Consider the following 18121-nt stretch of genomic DNA (forward strand, 5'->3'; position numbering starts at 1 on the left):
AGTTGCCAAATGGCACTGAACACTGTGCAGTCATCAGCGAACAGACCCACTTTTGACCTTATGTTGGAGGGAAGGTCATTGATGAAGCAGCTGAAGATGGTTGGGCTGAGGACACTGCCCTGAGGAACTCCTGCAGCGATGTCCTGCAGCTGTGATAATTGACCTCCAACCACCACAACCATCTTCCTTTATGCTAGGTATGACTCCAGCCAGTGGAGAATATTCCCCCCAATTCCCATTGACTTCAGTTTTACTAGGGCTCCTTGATGCTACACTCGGTCAAATGCTGCCTTGATGTCAAGGGCAGTCACTCTCACTTCACCTCTGGAATTCAGCTCGTTTGTCCATGTTTGTACCAAGGCTGTAATAAGGTCTGGAGCCGAGTGGTCCTGGCGGAACCCAAACTGGGCATCAACGAGCAGGTTATTGGTGTGTAAGTGCTACTTGATAGCACTGTCGATGACATCTTCCATCACTTTGCTGATGATTGAGAGTAGACTGATGGGGCGGTAATTGGCCGGTTTGGATTTGTCCTGCTTTTTGTGGACAGGGCATAACTGGGCAGTTTTCCACATTGTCGGATAGATGCCAGTGTTATAGCTGTACTGGCACAACTTGGCTAGAGGCGGGGTTAGTTCTGGAGCTCAAGTCTTCAGCACGACAGCCGGGATGTTGTTGGGGGCCCAGAGCCTTTGCTGTATCCAGTGCGCTCAACCGTTTCTTGATATCACGTGGAGTGAATCGAATTGGCTGAAGACTGGCTTCTGTGGTTGTGGGGACCTCAGGAGGAAGCCGATGTGGATCATCCACTCAGCACTTCTGGATGAAGATGGTTGCAAACGCTTCAGCTTTGTCTTTTGCACTCATGTCCTGGGCTCCACCATCATTGAGGATGGGGATATTCATGGAGCCTCCTCTTCCTGTTAGTTGTTTAATGGTCCACCACCATTCACGACTGGATGTGGCAGGACTTCAGCCAGTTCAGGATGGCATTTGAGATGAAAGAAAGAAAGAATGAGAGAATGAATACACAACAAACCTTTCATGACCTAAGGACATGCCAAAGTACTTAACAGCCAACGAAGTACTTTTCAAGTGTAGTCTCTCTAACCCTAAATGTAGGGAAACCACATGGCGAGAGTAGGCGAAGAGGACACATATTAACCTAATAAAAGGTAAATTTAGGTCTGAAGTTCCTTACACAAAGAGTGATCAGTGTATGGAATAAACTTGCAGAAGAGTAGCAGGAGCAAACTCTGGAATATTTTAATTGGATGCTGCAATGGGAAGGTTCCAGGATCTCTGGATGGATGAATTAAGATGGGCCTTTATTCATCCATAACTATCCTTGTTATCAAAAGTTGTATTTTGCTATCTTACTTGTGGGATACTGGAAGGCAATAATCTTTTTGGACTGAATTTAGGAGGCTGTAACTGACTGGAACGAGAGTCTTACTAACAGTGTCGGGAACCCTCTTGGCGAGACGTGGCCCATTATTCATTTTGGGATGGTTTGTTTTGAGCGGCAGAGCACAAGAACTCTCCAGCAAAACGCCTTGATTATTTTTGGGCTACACAACACACGCCGACTTGCCAGGAAAAATGTAAGCCCAAAATTGCAGGAATTTCTGGAAATGTGACTAATTTCAGCTTCCGAAGCAACTGGATACATTCATTATTGAAAGAAGCAAGTTCAGGGCAGGCTTTCGTGGGAGATAAGTGAGGCAGAAAAAAGGAATTCCTTAAAGGGGCGCTGTAAAATCGGGATGTTTATGGCAGGCTTATGTGCCTGTCTGTGTTTGAAATCATGCAGTGCAATATTAGTAACCAATGTGTTAAGAACGTTTAATATGAAATTCCTATGTGCTATTTGAGCGAAAGTGTTAAACATTTAAAGCAAATGCCAGCCGCATTTCATAGAATCACAGAATGTTACAGCGTAGAAGGAGGCCATTCGGCCCATCCTGCCTGTGCCAGCTCTCTGAAAGAGCTCCCAATTAGTCCCACTAACCTGCTCTTTCCCCATAGCCCTGCAAAGTTTTCCTTTTTAAGTATTTATCCAATTCCCTTTTGAAAGTTACTATTGAATCTGCTTCCACCGCCCTTTCAGATCATAACAACTCGCTGCGTAAAAATAATTTTGATCTCCCACCCCAGGATTTTTTGTTATATGAATATGTTAATGTTTCAGCTGCTAAAACCACACATAGTGATTTGATATGATTGTATTAATGTGTCAGTTATTAATACCCCACATAGTGATTTCATATGAATGTATTGTCAGTTACTGATGCCCCACAGTGATTTTATATGAACATTAATGTGTACAGCTACTAATACCCTACATGTTTGAAGCAGTAGGGGAGTCAGCATCAGCCTCGGCGCCCCTTGGCTAGGGAAGGGGAAAAATCAAGCAGGGTTCCAGCTCCTGCCCTCGATTTTGCAAACCCCCTGCTAGTATGGACACTGGCCAGGTGAGGACAGTCTCCTGCCGGGCTGCCCTCCACAGTCAAATCCTAGTGCTTGCTGTCCACTCTGACGCACGGGTGACAGCCACTCGCGTCAGATCCCAGTCGGCGACAGGTGCCTCTCCAGCCGTGTCCAGCAGGGACTCAGCACCTTGAGGAGAGGAGGAGGGAGAAGAACTGCAGCCATCAGGAGGCCTGACACACCTTTTGACAGATAGGAAGCGAGCCTCGGAGGGGAGAAAAAGCAGAAGGTAGCGTGGAGACGCCGAAAGAAATGAGAAGTGTAAAAGCAGCTTCATCTAAGGTGTCAAAATAAAACGTTAAAAATGTACTGGCTTAGCAGCCGTGACCCGGGTTCAAATCCTGCCCAGATTGGCAGGATAAAAGGAGACCTTCTGCTGGTTGTTGAAGAGTAAAATGGGACATTGGTGCAAATAGAGGTGGTTCTCTTCTGAGGTTGGGGCTGATTAGCGGCCACTTAACATCAGATGTGACATTCCTGACCGAGGTGTTTTTGATTCTGCAAACAGATGCCTAATATGGAACATGTTCCATTCCCCATCCCTCACCTTCCCTTGATAGGCACAAAATTCACCGAGTGAAAGAAGGCAGGTTCCATTGAACTATCCAATCTATCCACGGCATGTGAAGGAGAACGGAACCATTTCTCTTTTAAAATGAGCACACAAAAAATAATTTGACTGTATTAGTCATCAAGCTGTAGGCAATCCTAAAGTGCAAGGACTGCATATGTGGACAGTGTGCATGCTGTTCAGTCAGAGACCCAGAGGCCATGCTAGTACCACATAGTCATTAATCACTGTTTTTTGGTAATAATCCCCAATAATTTTGTTTGGAAGCGCAATGTGGTAGGTCCTCAGCTGTCATCACAATGAAGCTCTCTTTTCCAGAGAACATGGGAAGCAGAGCAGGGAAACTCTCCTGGTGTCCTGGCCAGCATTCCTTCTCAACCAACACCACCAAAGCAGATTAACTTGCCATTTTTTTATTGCCGTTTGAGAGACCTCATTGTGCAATTTTGGCTGGCACGTTTCCTCTATGGGTGGGAGGATATGGGTTCATGACTTTGAGACCCACCCACCCCATCAGCATCCCCTTAAACATGTGAATGAAGGAGAGAGAAATCTTGCATTTAGAAGCCAACTTTCACATCTTTAGAATATCCCAAAGCGCTTCACAGTCAATGATTTACTTTTTGAAGTGTAGTCACTGTTATACAGGCAAACGTCCCAGCGATACAGCTCCTTCCTGTCTCAGTACTGATGCCAGTGTCCCACATTCATGCACCAACTGCGATGAGAAGTGCTTTATTAGATTGCCAACTACTGGACCACACAGTGAAAGCTGCAGTCAGAATAGATGGCCATCAGTCAGGCAGTGCAGGTAAAAGCCATCTCCTTATTGCCAGAGACAGCAGGGTCACCTCATGTACCTGACCAAATGGCCTTTTCTTTCTTTAAACATTCTCACTGCCTTAATGAGGTTTGTTTTATTTTCTTTTAACCAGACTTTCTAAAATGGCTGACCCATCTGAACATCTCCCTCTCCCGCAACCACCCTCCCACACACCTTTCAGGATCCATATTAATAGGTTCCCCAAACAAATTGATCCAGTGACCTTTAACACGTAGTAAAAGCCAGCTGCAATTTCTCAATTTGTTACCTCACTAATAATCTCCATTCAAGGTCCACAGGGCCTGGATAATAAAGTTGTGTTGGTGCTTTTATTTCAAATCTAAATGTCAGGTTGCTCCAAGAAGGGAGTATTTTGTAGCACAATTTCCATATAAAAGGCTTATTATCAACATGTCCATCTGCTAATGGCAATAATTCATTATGTTTGAGACTGGAATAGAGACCTTGAGCTGATTAAATAAATCCCTTGCCTCATTCTTCAATCAATGCTGTTTTACAGCAGCACAGTAAACAGCCTGTGCACAATGTACTCAGGTGCACCTCATCCCTCCCGCAGAAAAATAAAACTGTGGCAGAAGCTCTTGTTTTATGAGAATTATTATATATTTTACTAGCTGAAGTGCCCGGCGGTGCCGAGGGATTTTTGAGGGGATGTTGTTGTTGGAAGAGAGAGAGAGCGACTGGGGGGAAGAGCGAGCGCGACTGGGGGGAAGAGAGAGCGCGACTGGGGGGAAGAGAGAGAGCGACTGGGGGGAAGAGCGAGCGCGACTGGGGGGAAGAGAGAGCGCGACTGGGGGGAAGAGAGAGCGCGACTGGGGGGAAGAGAGAGAGCGACGGGGGAAGAGAGAGCGCGACTGGGGGGAAGGAGGGGGGGAAAGGGGGGGAGGAAGGGAAGGGGGGGTGGAGGGGAGGGAGGGAGGTGGGGGGGAGGAGGAGGAGGGGGGAGGAGGAGGAGGGGGGAGGGAGGGAGGGGAGGAGGGGGAGAGGAGGGGAGGAGGGAGAAAGGGAGGGGGGAGCCAGCAGACCCTCTCCCCTCTGCCGGCAATGGGGGGGAAGGAGGGGGAGAGGGGGGAAGGGGGGGGGGAGTCCCCGAGCCCCGCCCCCGATGTCCCGCCCCCCGATCTCGCGAGCCCCGCCCTCCCGAGGCCCGATCTCCCGAGCCCCGCCCCCGATCTCCCGAGCGCCGATCTCCCGAGCCCACCCCCCCCGAGGCTCGCCCCCCCCCTCATCTCCCGAGGCCCGATCTCACGAGCCCCGCCCCCCCCCAGCCTCGATCTGCCGAACCCCGATCTCCCGAGCCTCGCCCCCCACCCGAGCCGGCTTGAAGAGCAGAGAGACGCCGCCGCGCAACCTACCGCGTGAGGCCCGGCCGGACTCAAGTCGCGCGCGCTGACTCCTGCCCCACCCGCCTTTACTAAGATGGCGGCGGTGGCGACGCTCGGCTCAGGCCCGCCCCCTCCAGCCTTCACAAAGATGGCGGCGATCGCGAGCCGCTTGTTGAGCGCGACGGGTGGTGCCTAGCTCGGGCGTGGCTGGGCAACAGAGGCCCAGGCTTACAGGCCTGGAAAAACGGTGAAAGGTAGGAAAATTCTAGATGTTAGAGAAAAGATTTACAAATTAATTAACTTTTTTAAAAAACAATTTGTGTTTTAAAAGCAACTTTTTTTTTGCTGGAAATGTAGATTTGAAAAGAAACACGCAGAAAGTGGGAAAAAGAAATGAAAAGTTTGGAATCAAGATGGCGGCGACTCACCTCGGTTCAGAATGATAAGGCCCGCCCACACACGCACTGATTGGTCAAATGTCAGGTCACTGAACTGTAGGGTTGGTTAATCATCACGTCACTCAACTGTAGGATGGCCCGCCCGCACACACAATGAACCCGCCCCCACTCGATGCAAATGAGCGGATAATGAGAGGAATTTTGAACGTTTTTTGGATACCGTCGGCACAATTTTTGTCCGACCGTCGGCACAATTTTTGTCCGAGCAAAAAGTAAATACGCCTACAAGAGTCCCCTAATGATGAGCTTTCTTTTGATATAACATATGTGTAGGTACGCTCTATAACTTTTTATTGTATAGCCGGCCAGAGAGACAGACAGAGAGACAGACAGACAGACAGAGAGACAGACAGATAGACATATCCTTTTATATATATAGATTTTCACCCACACAGTTTGTTAAACATATCAATTTTAGAGTAAGGATGTGTTTCAGAAAGTCTCCCTTCTCAGAGTGTTTTTAGTCCAATTAAGAGTTTGTATTGCCAGGGTTTTCTATAAATCGGCAGGTGCAACTTCGATGGTTTCATGTCTTAAAATCTTCTTTTAAACGAAACACAAATAGAGCATTAATTTTAATCTCAGGTAGGTTCAAGGGCTGCAAGCGGAGCTAACTGGCTAGTTCAAAAAAACATCAAAACACTGCATGGTGGGGAAATGATCCGTGGTGGTCGTTTTCACCAAGAGGCATTTTGAGCGGCAGCTGGTAGCGCTCGACTATCTCCAGTCGGGAGGCCGGTTTTCCAGCTGCGCCCCTAGGTTGGCACTCAGATGGCCAAATCTACCCGCCAACGCTGCCGCTGGGGAGCCATGCCCGCCGGCCACGCGCGACGGGGAATCGTAAGCGGCATCCCGTGATCAGTACAGAAAAAACACGGTGGGTACTCTTCCCCCGCCTGCACTATTTGAAAAGCAGCACGCTGGTACCCAGGTCAGCGTTCTTCCCTCAACCACCGGCAAAGAAACAGATTGACCAGTCACTTGCCTCATTGCTGTTTGTGGGATCTTGCTATGTCAATAATGGCTGCTACCTTTGCCCACATAGAATCTTACAGCACAGAAGGCGGCATTCGGCCCATCGTGTCTGTGCCAGCTCTTTGAAAGAGCTCTACATTTGTCTCATACCGCTGCTCTTACCCCATCGCCCAGCAGATTTTTCCTTTTCAAATATTTATCCTGGTTCCTTTGAAAAGTTACTATTGAATCTGCTTCCATCACCCTTTCAGGCAGTGCATTCCAGATCACAACTCACTGAGTTTCCTCCTGTCACATCGAGTTCTTTTGCCGACTATCTTAAATCTGTGTCCTCTAGTTACCGACCTTCTGCCATTGGAAACAGTTTCTCCTCATTTACTCCTTCATGATTTTGAACACCTCTATCAAATCTCCCCTTAACCTTCTCTACTCTAAAGAAAACAACTCGTTTCTCTCGTCTCTCATTCCTGGTGCCATTCTAGAAAATCTCCTCTGCACCCTCTCTAAGGCCTTGACTTCCTTCGGAAAGTGGTGCCCAGAATTGGCCACAATAGTCCAGCTGAGGCCTAACCAGTGTTTTATAAGGGTGTAGCATAACTTCCTTGTTTTTGTACTCTCCGCCTCTGTTTACAAAAGCCAAGGATCCCGTTTGCCTTAACAGCCTTCTCAACTTGTTCTGCCAACCTCAAAGACTTGTGTACGTACACCCCCAGGTCTCTCTGTCCCCGCAACCCCTTTAAAATTGTTCCATTTTGTTTATATTGCCTCTCCTCATTCTTCCTATCAAAATGAATCACTCTCACTTTTCTGCGTTAAATTTCATCTGCCATGTGTCTGCCCAGCTCACCGTTCTGTTCTTGTGAAGTCTGTTACTGCCCTCCTCACTGTTTACTACATTTCTGAGTTTCGTATCATCTGCAAACTTTGACATTATGCCCTGTATACCCAAGTCCAGGTCATTATATCAAAAAGATGCACTTCAGAGCATTTAATTGTCTGTAACTGCTTCTTGGTGTGATAAGGTGCTCTATAAATGTGTATGTTAAAGTAAGGTTTTAGCAGCCAAAGGTTGAGCTGTCCCTGGGAGAGGGGTCTTACTCGAAACTTTAATCCAGCTTTCTCTTTCCTAACCTGATTACCAAATGGCCATTAAAAAATTAGTTTGAAGTTTGCAGTAAATCACAAAATATATCAAATCATATGCCCACCATTTACCCATAGTATCTGAACATCTCTTCCACCACCCTTCCTTGTGACGCATCCTTGTGATGGCCTCGGATTTCCCTCCACTCCAATCCCATTACCTTTAGCCACCACACCCCTCCAATTTTAAGCTTTCGCCCGAAACCTCCAAACACAAACCTTCAGGTACCCTCCTAACTCCGGCTTGGTGTCCGACGCTCCCCCGTAAAGCACCTTGAGGCATTTTGTTATGCGAGGGGCACTGGAGCACTGTATGAGTACAAGCTGTTGGCTACAGCCCAGTATTACAAAAAGGTGTATTGATGCAGTCCCTCTAACCCAGAGGTCTTTGGATCCCAGGGGTTGCACACCACCATCGAATTGCCATATTTTTTACTTTAGAATGTTACGTCTGTTGCTGAATACTAATGATGGTGCCATTTCCCTTCGAGTAGCTGACACTTTTGTTCAAGGCAAGGCATCTCCATTGCGTCAGCATTTGCAGGGGTTAAGCTCTGACTGGACTGGAGAACTGACAGATGTTGTGTGTTTTTGGGTTTGCAGTGTTCTGGAGTCTGCAGTACGAGAGGGGCAGTAAGCTGGTCATTCTACGAAGCCTTCTGTGGCTCGGCTTCACCTTCTTCCACGTGCCGGAGACCGCTCAGTACGGCTCCCTCTACATGGGCTTGGGCGAGAAGAACATGGATTTTCCATTCATGATATGACACTCTTATTAATCCTAAAACCCAACGTAAATCAATGAGACGGGGCCAAGTCCAGTCTCTCTCGCTTTAATTAACATTAAATCAAATTACATTTTCTGTATATATTGCGTACACACTATGGACAATGAATGAAATCTCTCTATATTTTAATAAATGTTATTTGAACACCCCACCACGTGCTGCAAATGATTTGTTTGTTTATAAAAAGTGTAGAAGTATTGTGGCACTTCAGTCAGCCTGCACCAGAGTTCACGTCAGTGTTTCATATAACAGGGCTTCTTCCCGTAGACAATGTTATTCTTCAGTATTGGGTCTCCCACAGGCATGCGGACCTTACACCACTTGAGACCTTTCTTCCAGATGGGCTTCACCGAATTGATCGACCATCGAGTAAGGTATCTATGTAAAAAAAAAAGATGGATTAGATCATTTATACTTGCAGAGGTCGCATGGTGTTGTTCATGGTGAGGCAGAGGATATGATGAAGTGTGACACCTTTAGTGTGATAGCTAAAGTGCGACACTTACAAGAAGTGCACAGCACACACAATACTTACTTTAGATAGATAAGATATTTTATGGTTACATCAGCAGCCTAAAGTTACCCTGACAGCTCAGCAGGTTTAAGCAGTGAGTAGCTGCGGAGCTGTAGAGTGACCAGGTTTGATTCCCAATCTATGCTGAGTTAGCTCCTCTCAGCCAGGGCAGCACTTGGTTCACTACAATAGCTTAATACCACTCTTGGTCAAAGCTACAGGTGAATCACCGCTGCTCAATCTCGGTGCCGGGGTGGGGGGCGGGGGGCTGCTACTTCTGGAACTGTACACCAGTAAGGAACAATCTCCAAGAGAGAAAAGCAGGTGAAGATTTAAAGAAAGAGCCAGCCAGCTATATCACCATTGGGGTGGAGGAAACACAGTTAAGTCCGACCCAGTCCTAATGCGACACCCACACATGCACTTTCCAGCAGGAGCCAGCGGAGAGTGAGCAGGAACAGAACCCTGACATGTGTCCTCCTCCCTAATCAAAGGGAACAAGGGCAAATTTACTGCCTCAATTGCTGCTCCGGATGAGAACAACCAGGAACTGAACCCTGAACACTCCTGGCCAGATGACCAGTTGAGGCAGCAGGGGCGAGCTGTCCCATGAGTTTTATTGAGTACCAGGCGACATATATCTGAATGGCTGATAAATCAACGAGTCGTGCAGTGGCATGATACACTGCAGTCATTAATGACTGTTTTTCAAAATATCTTCCGCCTCACAGTTAAATCAATCATTAATAACTGCTGTGAAAATAACTTCCTTTCCTTTTAAAAAGTGGATAACCTTTAGGAGTTCATTACTGCAGCTTATAAAAGATTTTAAAAATGTTAAGAATAACATGGGAGCAGCTGGTTAATTCTCCCAGTCTGCAATAAAGTACTTTTAGTACATTTATCCAATGCTTGACTCAACTAGTCTAATCCGGCAAAGGGAGAGGAAATATTTATCACTTGTGTCAATCGTAACTGCTGCAATTGCTTTAAAACATAAAAAAAATTGTATCAATGCCTACTATTTTAATAATGCTGCTTCAAGTTAAGACAGGTTCCTCTTGCAATCAGCTGCTGTCTGCTCGAGTAAGTCAGACTGAAAGCTATCTAACCTTAGCTGGTAGCACGCTCGCCTGAGTCAGGAGGCTGTGTGTTCAAGCCCTCGTCCAGGCCAACAGGCCAGTGGAAGACTCAGCAAGTGCTGCAGTTTTGGAGCTGTCATGCTTCAGATCACAAGGTTCAAGTGATGGCACTATTGGAAGAGCATAGAGTTCTCCCTAATCCTCTCCGTCTCTCTCCTCCTTTAAGATGCTCCTTAAAACCTACCTCTCACCTGTCCTAATATCTCCTTATTGCTGTAGTGTTAAATTTTGTTTGAGACACCGAGAGGCGCGATAATTGCTATGTGAAGACAAGTCTTTCTCTTTAAAGACATGGACAGTTAAGTCACGTGCCTGGATAGGATTTCATTGAACATGCAACAGTGGTCATATCTGTAACATCAACACCTTCAGGTGCTTTAGTACTGCTCTGATCTCGTTCGGATTCTGTGAGCTGGGTCTTGGCATCTCACCCAAATAAATCATCTTCCCTTATCCCGGGGGCAGACTCCTAGACTTGGTGTTTTGTGGTCTAGGATTCTCACTCCCCTGCTCTTTCCCCATAGTGCTGCAAATTTCTCCTTTTCATGTATTTAATCCAATTCCCTTTTGAAAGTTATTACTGAATTTGCTTCCACCACCCTTTCAGACAGTGCATAGAATGGTTACAGCACAGAAGGAGGCCATTTGGCCCATTGAGCCCGTGCTGGGACTTCAGCTAGTCCCACTCCCACGCCCTTTCCCCGTAGCCCGGCAAGTTTTTATCCAATTCCCTTTTGAAAACCACGAGTGAATTTGCCTCCACCGCCCTCTCAGGCGGTGCATTCCAGATCCTAACCACTCGCTGTGTAAAAAAGTTTTCCCTCTATCTACTCTGTCTGGACCCCTCATGATTTTGAACACCTCTATCAAATCTCCTCTCAACCTTCTCTGCTCTCAGGAGAACAACCCCAGGCTCCAGTCTATCCACATACCCGAAGTCCCTCATCCTCGCAACCATTCTTGTATATCCTCTCTTAAGGCCGTCACAAGACTCCAGTTGAGGCCGAATCAGTGTTTTATAAAGGTTCATCATAACTTCCTTGCTTTTGTACTCTATACCTCTATACATAAAGCCCAGGATCCCAAATGCTTTTTTAACCGCTTTCTCAACCTGCCCTGCCACTTTCAATGATTTGTGCACATATACCCCCCGATCTCTCTGTTCCTGTAGCCCCTTTCGAATTGTACCCTTTAGTTTATATTGCCTGCTCTTCCTACCAAAATGTATCACTTTGCACTTTTCTACGTTTAATTTCATCTGCCACGTGTCCGCCCATTCCACCAGCCTGTCTATGTCCTCTTGAAGTCTATCACTATCCTCCTCACTGTTCACTATACTTCCAAGTTTTTTGTCATCTGCAAATTTTGAAATTGTGCCCTGTACACCCAAGTCATTAATATATATCAAGAAAAGCAGTGGTCCTAGTACCGACCCCTGGGGAACACCACTGTGTATCTTCCTCCAGTCCGAAAAATAACCGTTCACCACTACTCTCTGTTTCCTGTCACTTAGCCAGTTTCATATCTATGCTGCCACTGTCCCTTTTATTCCATGGGCTTCAACTTTGCTGGCAAGCCTATTATGTGGCACTTTATCAAACGCCTTTTGGAAGTCCATGTACACCACATCAACTGCATTGCCCTCATCAACCCTCTCTGTTACCTCATCAAAAAAGTTAGTCAAACACGATTTATCTTTAACAAATCCGTGCTGGTTTTCCTTAATTAATCCACACTTGTCCAAGTGACGGTTAATTTTGTCCCGGATTATCGTTTCTGAAAGCTTTCCCACCACCGAGGTTAAACTAACTGGCCTATAGTTGCTGGGTTTATCCTTACACCCTTTTTTGAACAAGGGTGTAACTTTTGCAATTCTTCAGTCCTCTGGCACCACCCCCATATCTAAGGAGGATTGGAAGATTATGATCAGTACCTCCGCGATTTCCACCCTCACTTCCCTCAGCATCCTAGGATGCATCCCATCTGGTCCTGGTGACTTATCCACTTTAAGTACAGCCAGCATTTCTAGCACCTCCTCTTTTTCCATTTTTAGTCCATCCAGTATCTCAACTACCTCCTCTTTCACTATGACTTTGGCAGCAACTTCTTCCTTGGTAAAGACAGATGCAAAGTACTCATTTAGTACCTCAGCCATACCCTCTGCCTCCATGCATAGGTCTTCTTTTTGGTCCCTAATCGGCCCCACCCCTCCTCTTACTACCCGTTTATTAGTTATATGCCTATAGAATATTTTTGGATTCCCTTTTATGTTAGCTGCCAGTCTATTTTCATACTCTCTCTTTGTTCCTCTTATTTCCTTTTTCACTTCCCCTCTGAACTTTCTATATTCAGCTTGGTTCTCACTTGTATTCTCGACCTGACATCTGTCATACGCCCCCTTTTTCTGGTTCATCTTACTCTCTATCTATTTCGTCATCCAGGGAGCTCTGGCTTTCCTCCTCGTTGGAATATACCTCGAATGTACCCAAACCATCTCTATAAAGGCAGCCCATTGTTCGATTACAGTTTAACCTGCCAATCTTTGATTTCAATTTACCCGGCCAGCTCTGTTCTCAACCCACTGAAATTGACTCTCCTCCAGTTAGGTATTTTTACTCTAGATTGCTCCTTGTTCTTTTCCATAGCCAATCTAAACCTTATGATACTATGATCACTGTTCTCTAAATGTTCCCCTACTGACACTTGCTCCACTTGACCCACCTCATTCCCCAGAACCAGATCCAGCAATGCCTCCTTCCTCATTGGGCTGGAAACATACTGATCAAGAAAGTTCTCCTGAACACACTTCAGAAATTCTTCCCCCTCTCTGCCCTTTACACTATTATTCCAATCTATATTAGGATAATTGAAATCCCCCATTATCACTACTCTATGGCCTAGAAATTCAGTGGCCTGCGCCACCAGTTTGCGCCCAAAGAGGGCACTCAGTGGCTTTAGCGCCACTGGCCAAACCCACCGCGATATTTAGCGGGGCGCTAATGGCGGCGTTAGCCTGTAGCGCTGCGCCGCCACCGATGACGTCATCGGTGTGCGCAGCGCCCCGCTACCGCCCCGAACGCCATATTAGGTCGCGCCCGCCTCTTCAGCGCCGGCCGCAAAGAGCGACCGGTTCACAGGGGCCTACCTGTGGCGGTAGTGGCGCTAGTTAAGGTGGAGGTGCGGGGCGGCCGCTTTTTCGGCGGCCGCCTGCCAGCATCTCCGTCCCCGGCCTCCTAAACCGCCCCCCCCCCGCGGCATTGCCGGCTGTTTCCCGAGAGCCCGGCACTTCTTCTTGGTGCCGGGCTCATTTGCCGGCACTCGCGAGCGGGGATCGCGCTGCTGCAGGCACCTCCCCCTTAACAGTGGGAGGAAGGCCTGCAGTACCGCAGCGTGCCGTGCCGCAGCGTGTGGCGCTGCGGCCCTTAGCGCGCCGAAATTCAGTTTCAGCGCCCCAAGCGGGGCGCGGGAAGCCTCGATTAGCGGCCCGCGTCCATTTGGGGCGCAGAAACTGAATATCCGGATGGCGCAAGTGGCTCCGCTCGCAGCGGTAATTCCGGCGCCCAGGCGAGCTTGGCGCCCCAAATGGCGCCCAACTGAATTTTTAGCCCTATAGGTCTTGCACCTCTCAAATTTCTCTGCAAATTTGCTCCTCTATATCCTTCCCACTAGTTGGTGGCCTATAGAATACACCTAGTAGTGTAATGGCACTTCTATTGTTTCTTAACTCTAACCAAATAGATTCTGTCATTGCCCCCTCCAGGACACCCGCTCTCTCTCCTGCACTGTAACATTCTCCTTAATCAATACTGCCACCCCACCTCCTTTTTTTCCTTCCCTATCTTTCCTGAACGCCTTATATCCAGGAATATTTAGTACCCAATCCTGCTCTTTTTTGAGCCAGTCTCCGCTATCTCCACAACATCATATTCCCATGTGGCTATTTGCGCTTGCACCTCACCAAACTTATTGGTGAGCTACAGGCACAAACAGCCACAACTCGCTGTGTAAACATAACAACTTGCGGTGTAAAAAATATTCTAATTTCCTCCCTGGATTTTTTTTTTGACAATCACCTTAAATCTATGTCCTCTGGTTACCGGCCCTTCTGCCACTGGAAACAGTTTCTCCTCCTTTATTCTATCAAAACCCCTCATACTTTTGAACACCTCTATCAAACCTCCTCTTAACCTTCTCTGCTTTAAGGTGAACAACCCCAGCTTTAGTCTCTCCACATAACTGAAGTTCCTCATCCCTGGTACCGTTCTAGTAAATTTCTTCTGCACCCTCTCTAAGGCCTTGATCTCCTTCCTAAAGTGTGGGGCCCAGAATTGAACACAATACTCCAGCTCAGGCCTAACCAGTGATTTATAAAAGTTAACCATATGTACTGCTTTTGTACTCTAGGCCTCTATTAATAAAGCCAAGGATCACTTTTTTTTTTACCGCATCAACCTTCAAAGACTTGTGTATGTGAACCCCCAGATCTCTGTTCCTGCACCCCTTTAAAATTATATACCATTTGATTAATAATGGCCCAGAAATTCGGGTCTCCACGGGTGAGTACGCACGAGGTACTCACCCGTAAGCCCAATGGAAGTGCCGGTTTCCTGCATGCGCTGCATACACGAAGGGGTTCAGAGTTCGAATGCGTGCACAGGAGAGGCTGCGCGTGCGCATCGAACTTGCGTTTTTTTTTACAGGTTTTCCCGGGAGGGCTGCTTTTTACAAGGTAAGCGGTGAATTAATTAAAATTAAAACATTTTTTCCACAGGTTTATTATTTTTAAATACTTTAAAGCAAGGTAAGTTTATTTTTAGCCCCGTTAGAAAATAAAATTATTTTTTTCAAAAATTTAAATTGTTTAAAATAGTTATTTCATGTAATTTATAGTTTATTTAAAAAATGTGATAAAAAAAATATATATTTGAAGATTTAGTGATGTTTTGGGGCCCGTAGTATTTATAAGTTCCTGGCAAACTTATGAATGGGCATTCCCTGCTCCGATTGGCTCCCCATGGCCCACGTGATCCCAGGGGATGCTTCGAACGAACTGCGCCCCTGGGATACGCAAGCACTGCGCGCCGGCAGCTGGAGCAGGCCCCGGATCGGAATTCCACGGGGGCCCACAAGGTAAGTGCAGGTCGGGGGCTTGCACCCGCGGGAAGCCTCCGACCCGAATTTCTGGGCCATTGTCTCTCATGATTAATGTGGTACTGACGATCTGCCTACGAGATGCCGCCAGCACACCGGGTAAATACTACTTCTTAATATATTTACCAAGGGCAGTTAATGAAGTTTATTGATGTGGTTTGTACTTTGATTCTTTGACTCTTGAAAATTGGTCATGGAAGTGTATTAGTATCCACAAACTACCATTTCCATCGCCTGAGTTGGGGGGGGGGGGATTGGGTTGGACAGTGCAATGTCACAACTGTATTTCAAGTCTAGGACCTGGGTTAAAAGTCTTGTGCAAGACAAGGGGATGAAAGACACCTCCATCTACTGAGAGTCCTACAAGAAATAGTAAGGGCAGCCAGTTTCGTAGTGAGACTGGGCTCACAGCACACAAAGAGATGGCTGATGTGAGAAATGGAAGGATCACACTGATGCAGTAGGTGAGGTTCTTTTGAAGCTCTGGTTAAGCATATTGCTGGGACAGCGCAGGCTTCCCCCCCTCCCACAGCTTGAAATGGGGAAGTGTTCCATTCATCAGTGGCAGCATCCCTCACAGAACAGCCAGTCTCAAGGGCAACACTGTGCAAAGTTATGAGCTTTTTCTTTTTTATTTGCCTTTTCTCTCCTGCCCCAAGCGAGGTAACTGCGTTTGACCTGAAAGTAGCCCATGGTGCTGCAGCCACGGAAAAACAGTACATTACACGGCTGACAGGAGGACCTGAATTTCCATTTTCTCATACGGCCGACTTCTTATGGTGCTCCAGAGAGAATTTTCGGACAAATTCCTCTGGGACGGTAAATGGTCCTTTCCCTTTAACAAGAGCCGGAAGCTCCTGAAAAGCAGTTGGAGATTGCACTGAAGTTAGACTCTGTAGACACGGTGACTTCATAGAACAATAAACAACTTTGCATTTTCCTTTTCTCGCAACATTTTAAAAACTTGAAAGCAATTTTCCCAAAATGAGTTAATAATATGTTTAGTCGCAGTGTTAAATGTACTGGAAACCACTTTTTCAAATCATTTGCTTCAGGAAGCAGCAATCTTTCCACTTCGCTGAACTTAGTGGTGTTTAATCAGATTCTGGCTCGGCTGATAATTAAACTGTCTCCAATCCCATCCCATCCCTCCAGTTTCTTTCAAAACAGAAAATTAGAGATTTTCTTCTTTTTAAAAAAAAAAATCATTCACGGGATGTGGGCGTCACTAGGAAGGCCAGCATTTATTGCCCTTCCCTAATTGCCCTTGACAAGGTGATGAGCCTGCTTCTTGAACCGCTGCAGTCCGTGTGGTGAAGGTACTCCCACAGTACTGTTAGGGAGGGAGGGCCAGGATTTTGACCCAGCGACGATGAAGGAATGGTGAAATATTTCCAAGTCAGGATGGTGTGTGACTTGGAGGGGAACTTGGAGGTGATGGTGTTCCCATGCCCCTGTTGCTCTTGTCCTTCTAGGTGTGGAGGTCGCAGGTTTGGGTGGTGCTGTTGAAGAAGTCTTTGTCCTCGTCTGCCTCCTGTCCCGAAGGCACTGATTTCTGCGAGGGTATGGTTCCAGTCAACAGCCACCCTCTGGCCCTTATCCAAGTGCCCATTTATAATGCACAAGCCTGCATAGTGAGTGTCGGTAGAGTATGCGGCTGTCAAGGGTGTGGCAGCAGTGGAGTCTCATCCTGTCCGTCACCGCCCCCCCGCCCCCCCCAACCCCGCACATCCACATGTGCATATTCCAGTGAGGGGGCGTCACTGGTAATCAGAAACAGGAACCCTGGCTGATGTCTTCTCCCAACCCCTAGCCTAGGTGCGCGGAGATCAAATGTAGTGCCCCTACTGCCGCCCCATGGGAGATCAGTTAACTTAGCACAGACCAGGGGTTGAACATGCAGGGTTCCTGTGGCTCAGTTCCACATTGGCTGGTAGCTTTACTCACTGGGGCTACCATGGGAAGTGGAAATCAGAGACTTCTGCATCAAGATTTTATAATCAATAGAGATATTGGCCAAGGGCTCTTTTATATCCTGGACAGACAGATGAAGCCTCGGTGTAGTGTCTCAGAGAGTCACTGGCCAATTCAACAGTGCCTCGGTATTGCACCGAGTGTAACAGCCTAGATTATGGGCCAGTCCTGCAGTGGGATTTGAACCCACCACCTTCTGACTCAACAACAATGTGCATTTATATAGCGTAGTAAAAACGTCCCAAGGCGCTTCACAGGAGCGATTATAAAACAAAATCGGACACCAAGCCATGTAAGGAGATAGTAGCACAAGTGACCAAAAGCTTGGTCTAATAAGTATGTTTTCGGAAAGGGCTTAAAGGAGGAGAGAAAGCGGGAGAGGTTTAGGGAGGGAATTCCAGAGCCTAGAGCCTAGGCAGCTGAAGGCACGGCCGACAATGGTGGAGAGAAGCAAATTGGAAACGCACAGGAGGCCAGAATTGGTGGAGAGCAGAGATCTCGGAGGGTTGTAGGGCTGGAGGAGGTTACAGAGATAGGGAGGGGCGAGGCTACGACGGGATTACAAGACAAGGATGAGAACTTTAAATTTGAGGCGTTGCTAAGAGGCAAGAGTGCAACCACTGAGCCAAGCTGGAAGGAAGTAACATATAGGGTGGATAAAGGGGAACCAGTGGACGTAGTGTATTTAGACTTCCAAAAGGCATTTACAAGGTGCCACACAAAAGATTATTGCTTAAGATAAAAAATCA

General features: G+C 47.1%; 2 protein-coding genes across 3 annotated transcripts in view; one reads left to right on the forward strand and one right to left on the reverse strand.

The window, feature by feature from the left end:
• rsph9 (radial spoke head component 9) overlaps positions 1-8742 on the forward strand; it is a 55043-nt gene extending 46301 nt beyond the window's left edge. The window contains exon 5 of the mRNA XM_085997955.1: positions 8410-8742. Within this exon, the coding sequence (XP_085854081.1) occupies positions 8410-8570 (161 nt within the window). The 3' untranslated portion in view covers positions 8571-8742. The remainder of the gene's footprint in view (positions 1-8409) is intronic.
• mrps18a (mitochondrial ribosomal protein S18A) overlaps positions 8621-18121 on the reverse strand; it is a 107560-nt gene continuing 98059 nt past the window's right edge. For both annotated transcript variants that reach the window (XM_085997957.1, XM_085997956.1), the window contains exon 6: positions 8621-8969. In XM_085997957.1, the coding sequence (XP_085854083.1) occupies positions 8825-8969 (145 nt within the window). In that variant the 3' untranslated portion in view covers positions 8621-8824. The remainder of the gene's footprint in view (positions 8970-18121) is intronic.

The sequence above is a fragment of the Somniosus microcephalus genome, chromosome 9 (genome assembly GCF_052327205.1).
Source record: "Somniosus microcephalus isolate GS21.2 chromosome 9, FLI_Smic_1.0, whole genome shotgun sequence".
NCBI classification, from domain to species: Eukaryota; Metazoa; Chordata; class Chondrichthyes; order Squaliformes; family Somniosidae; genus Somniosus; species Somniosus microcephalus.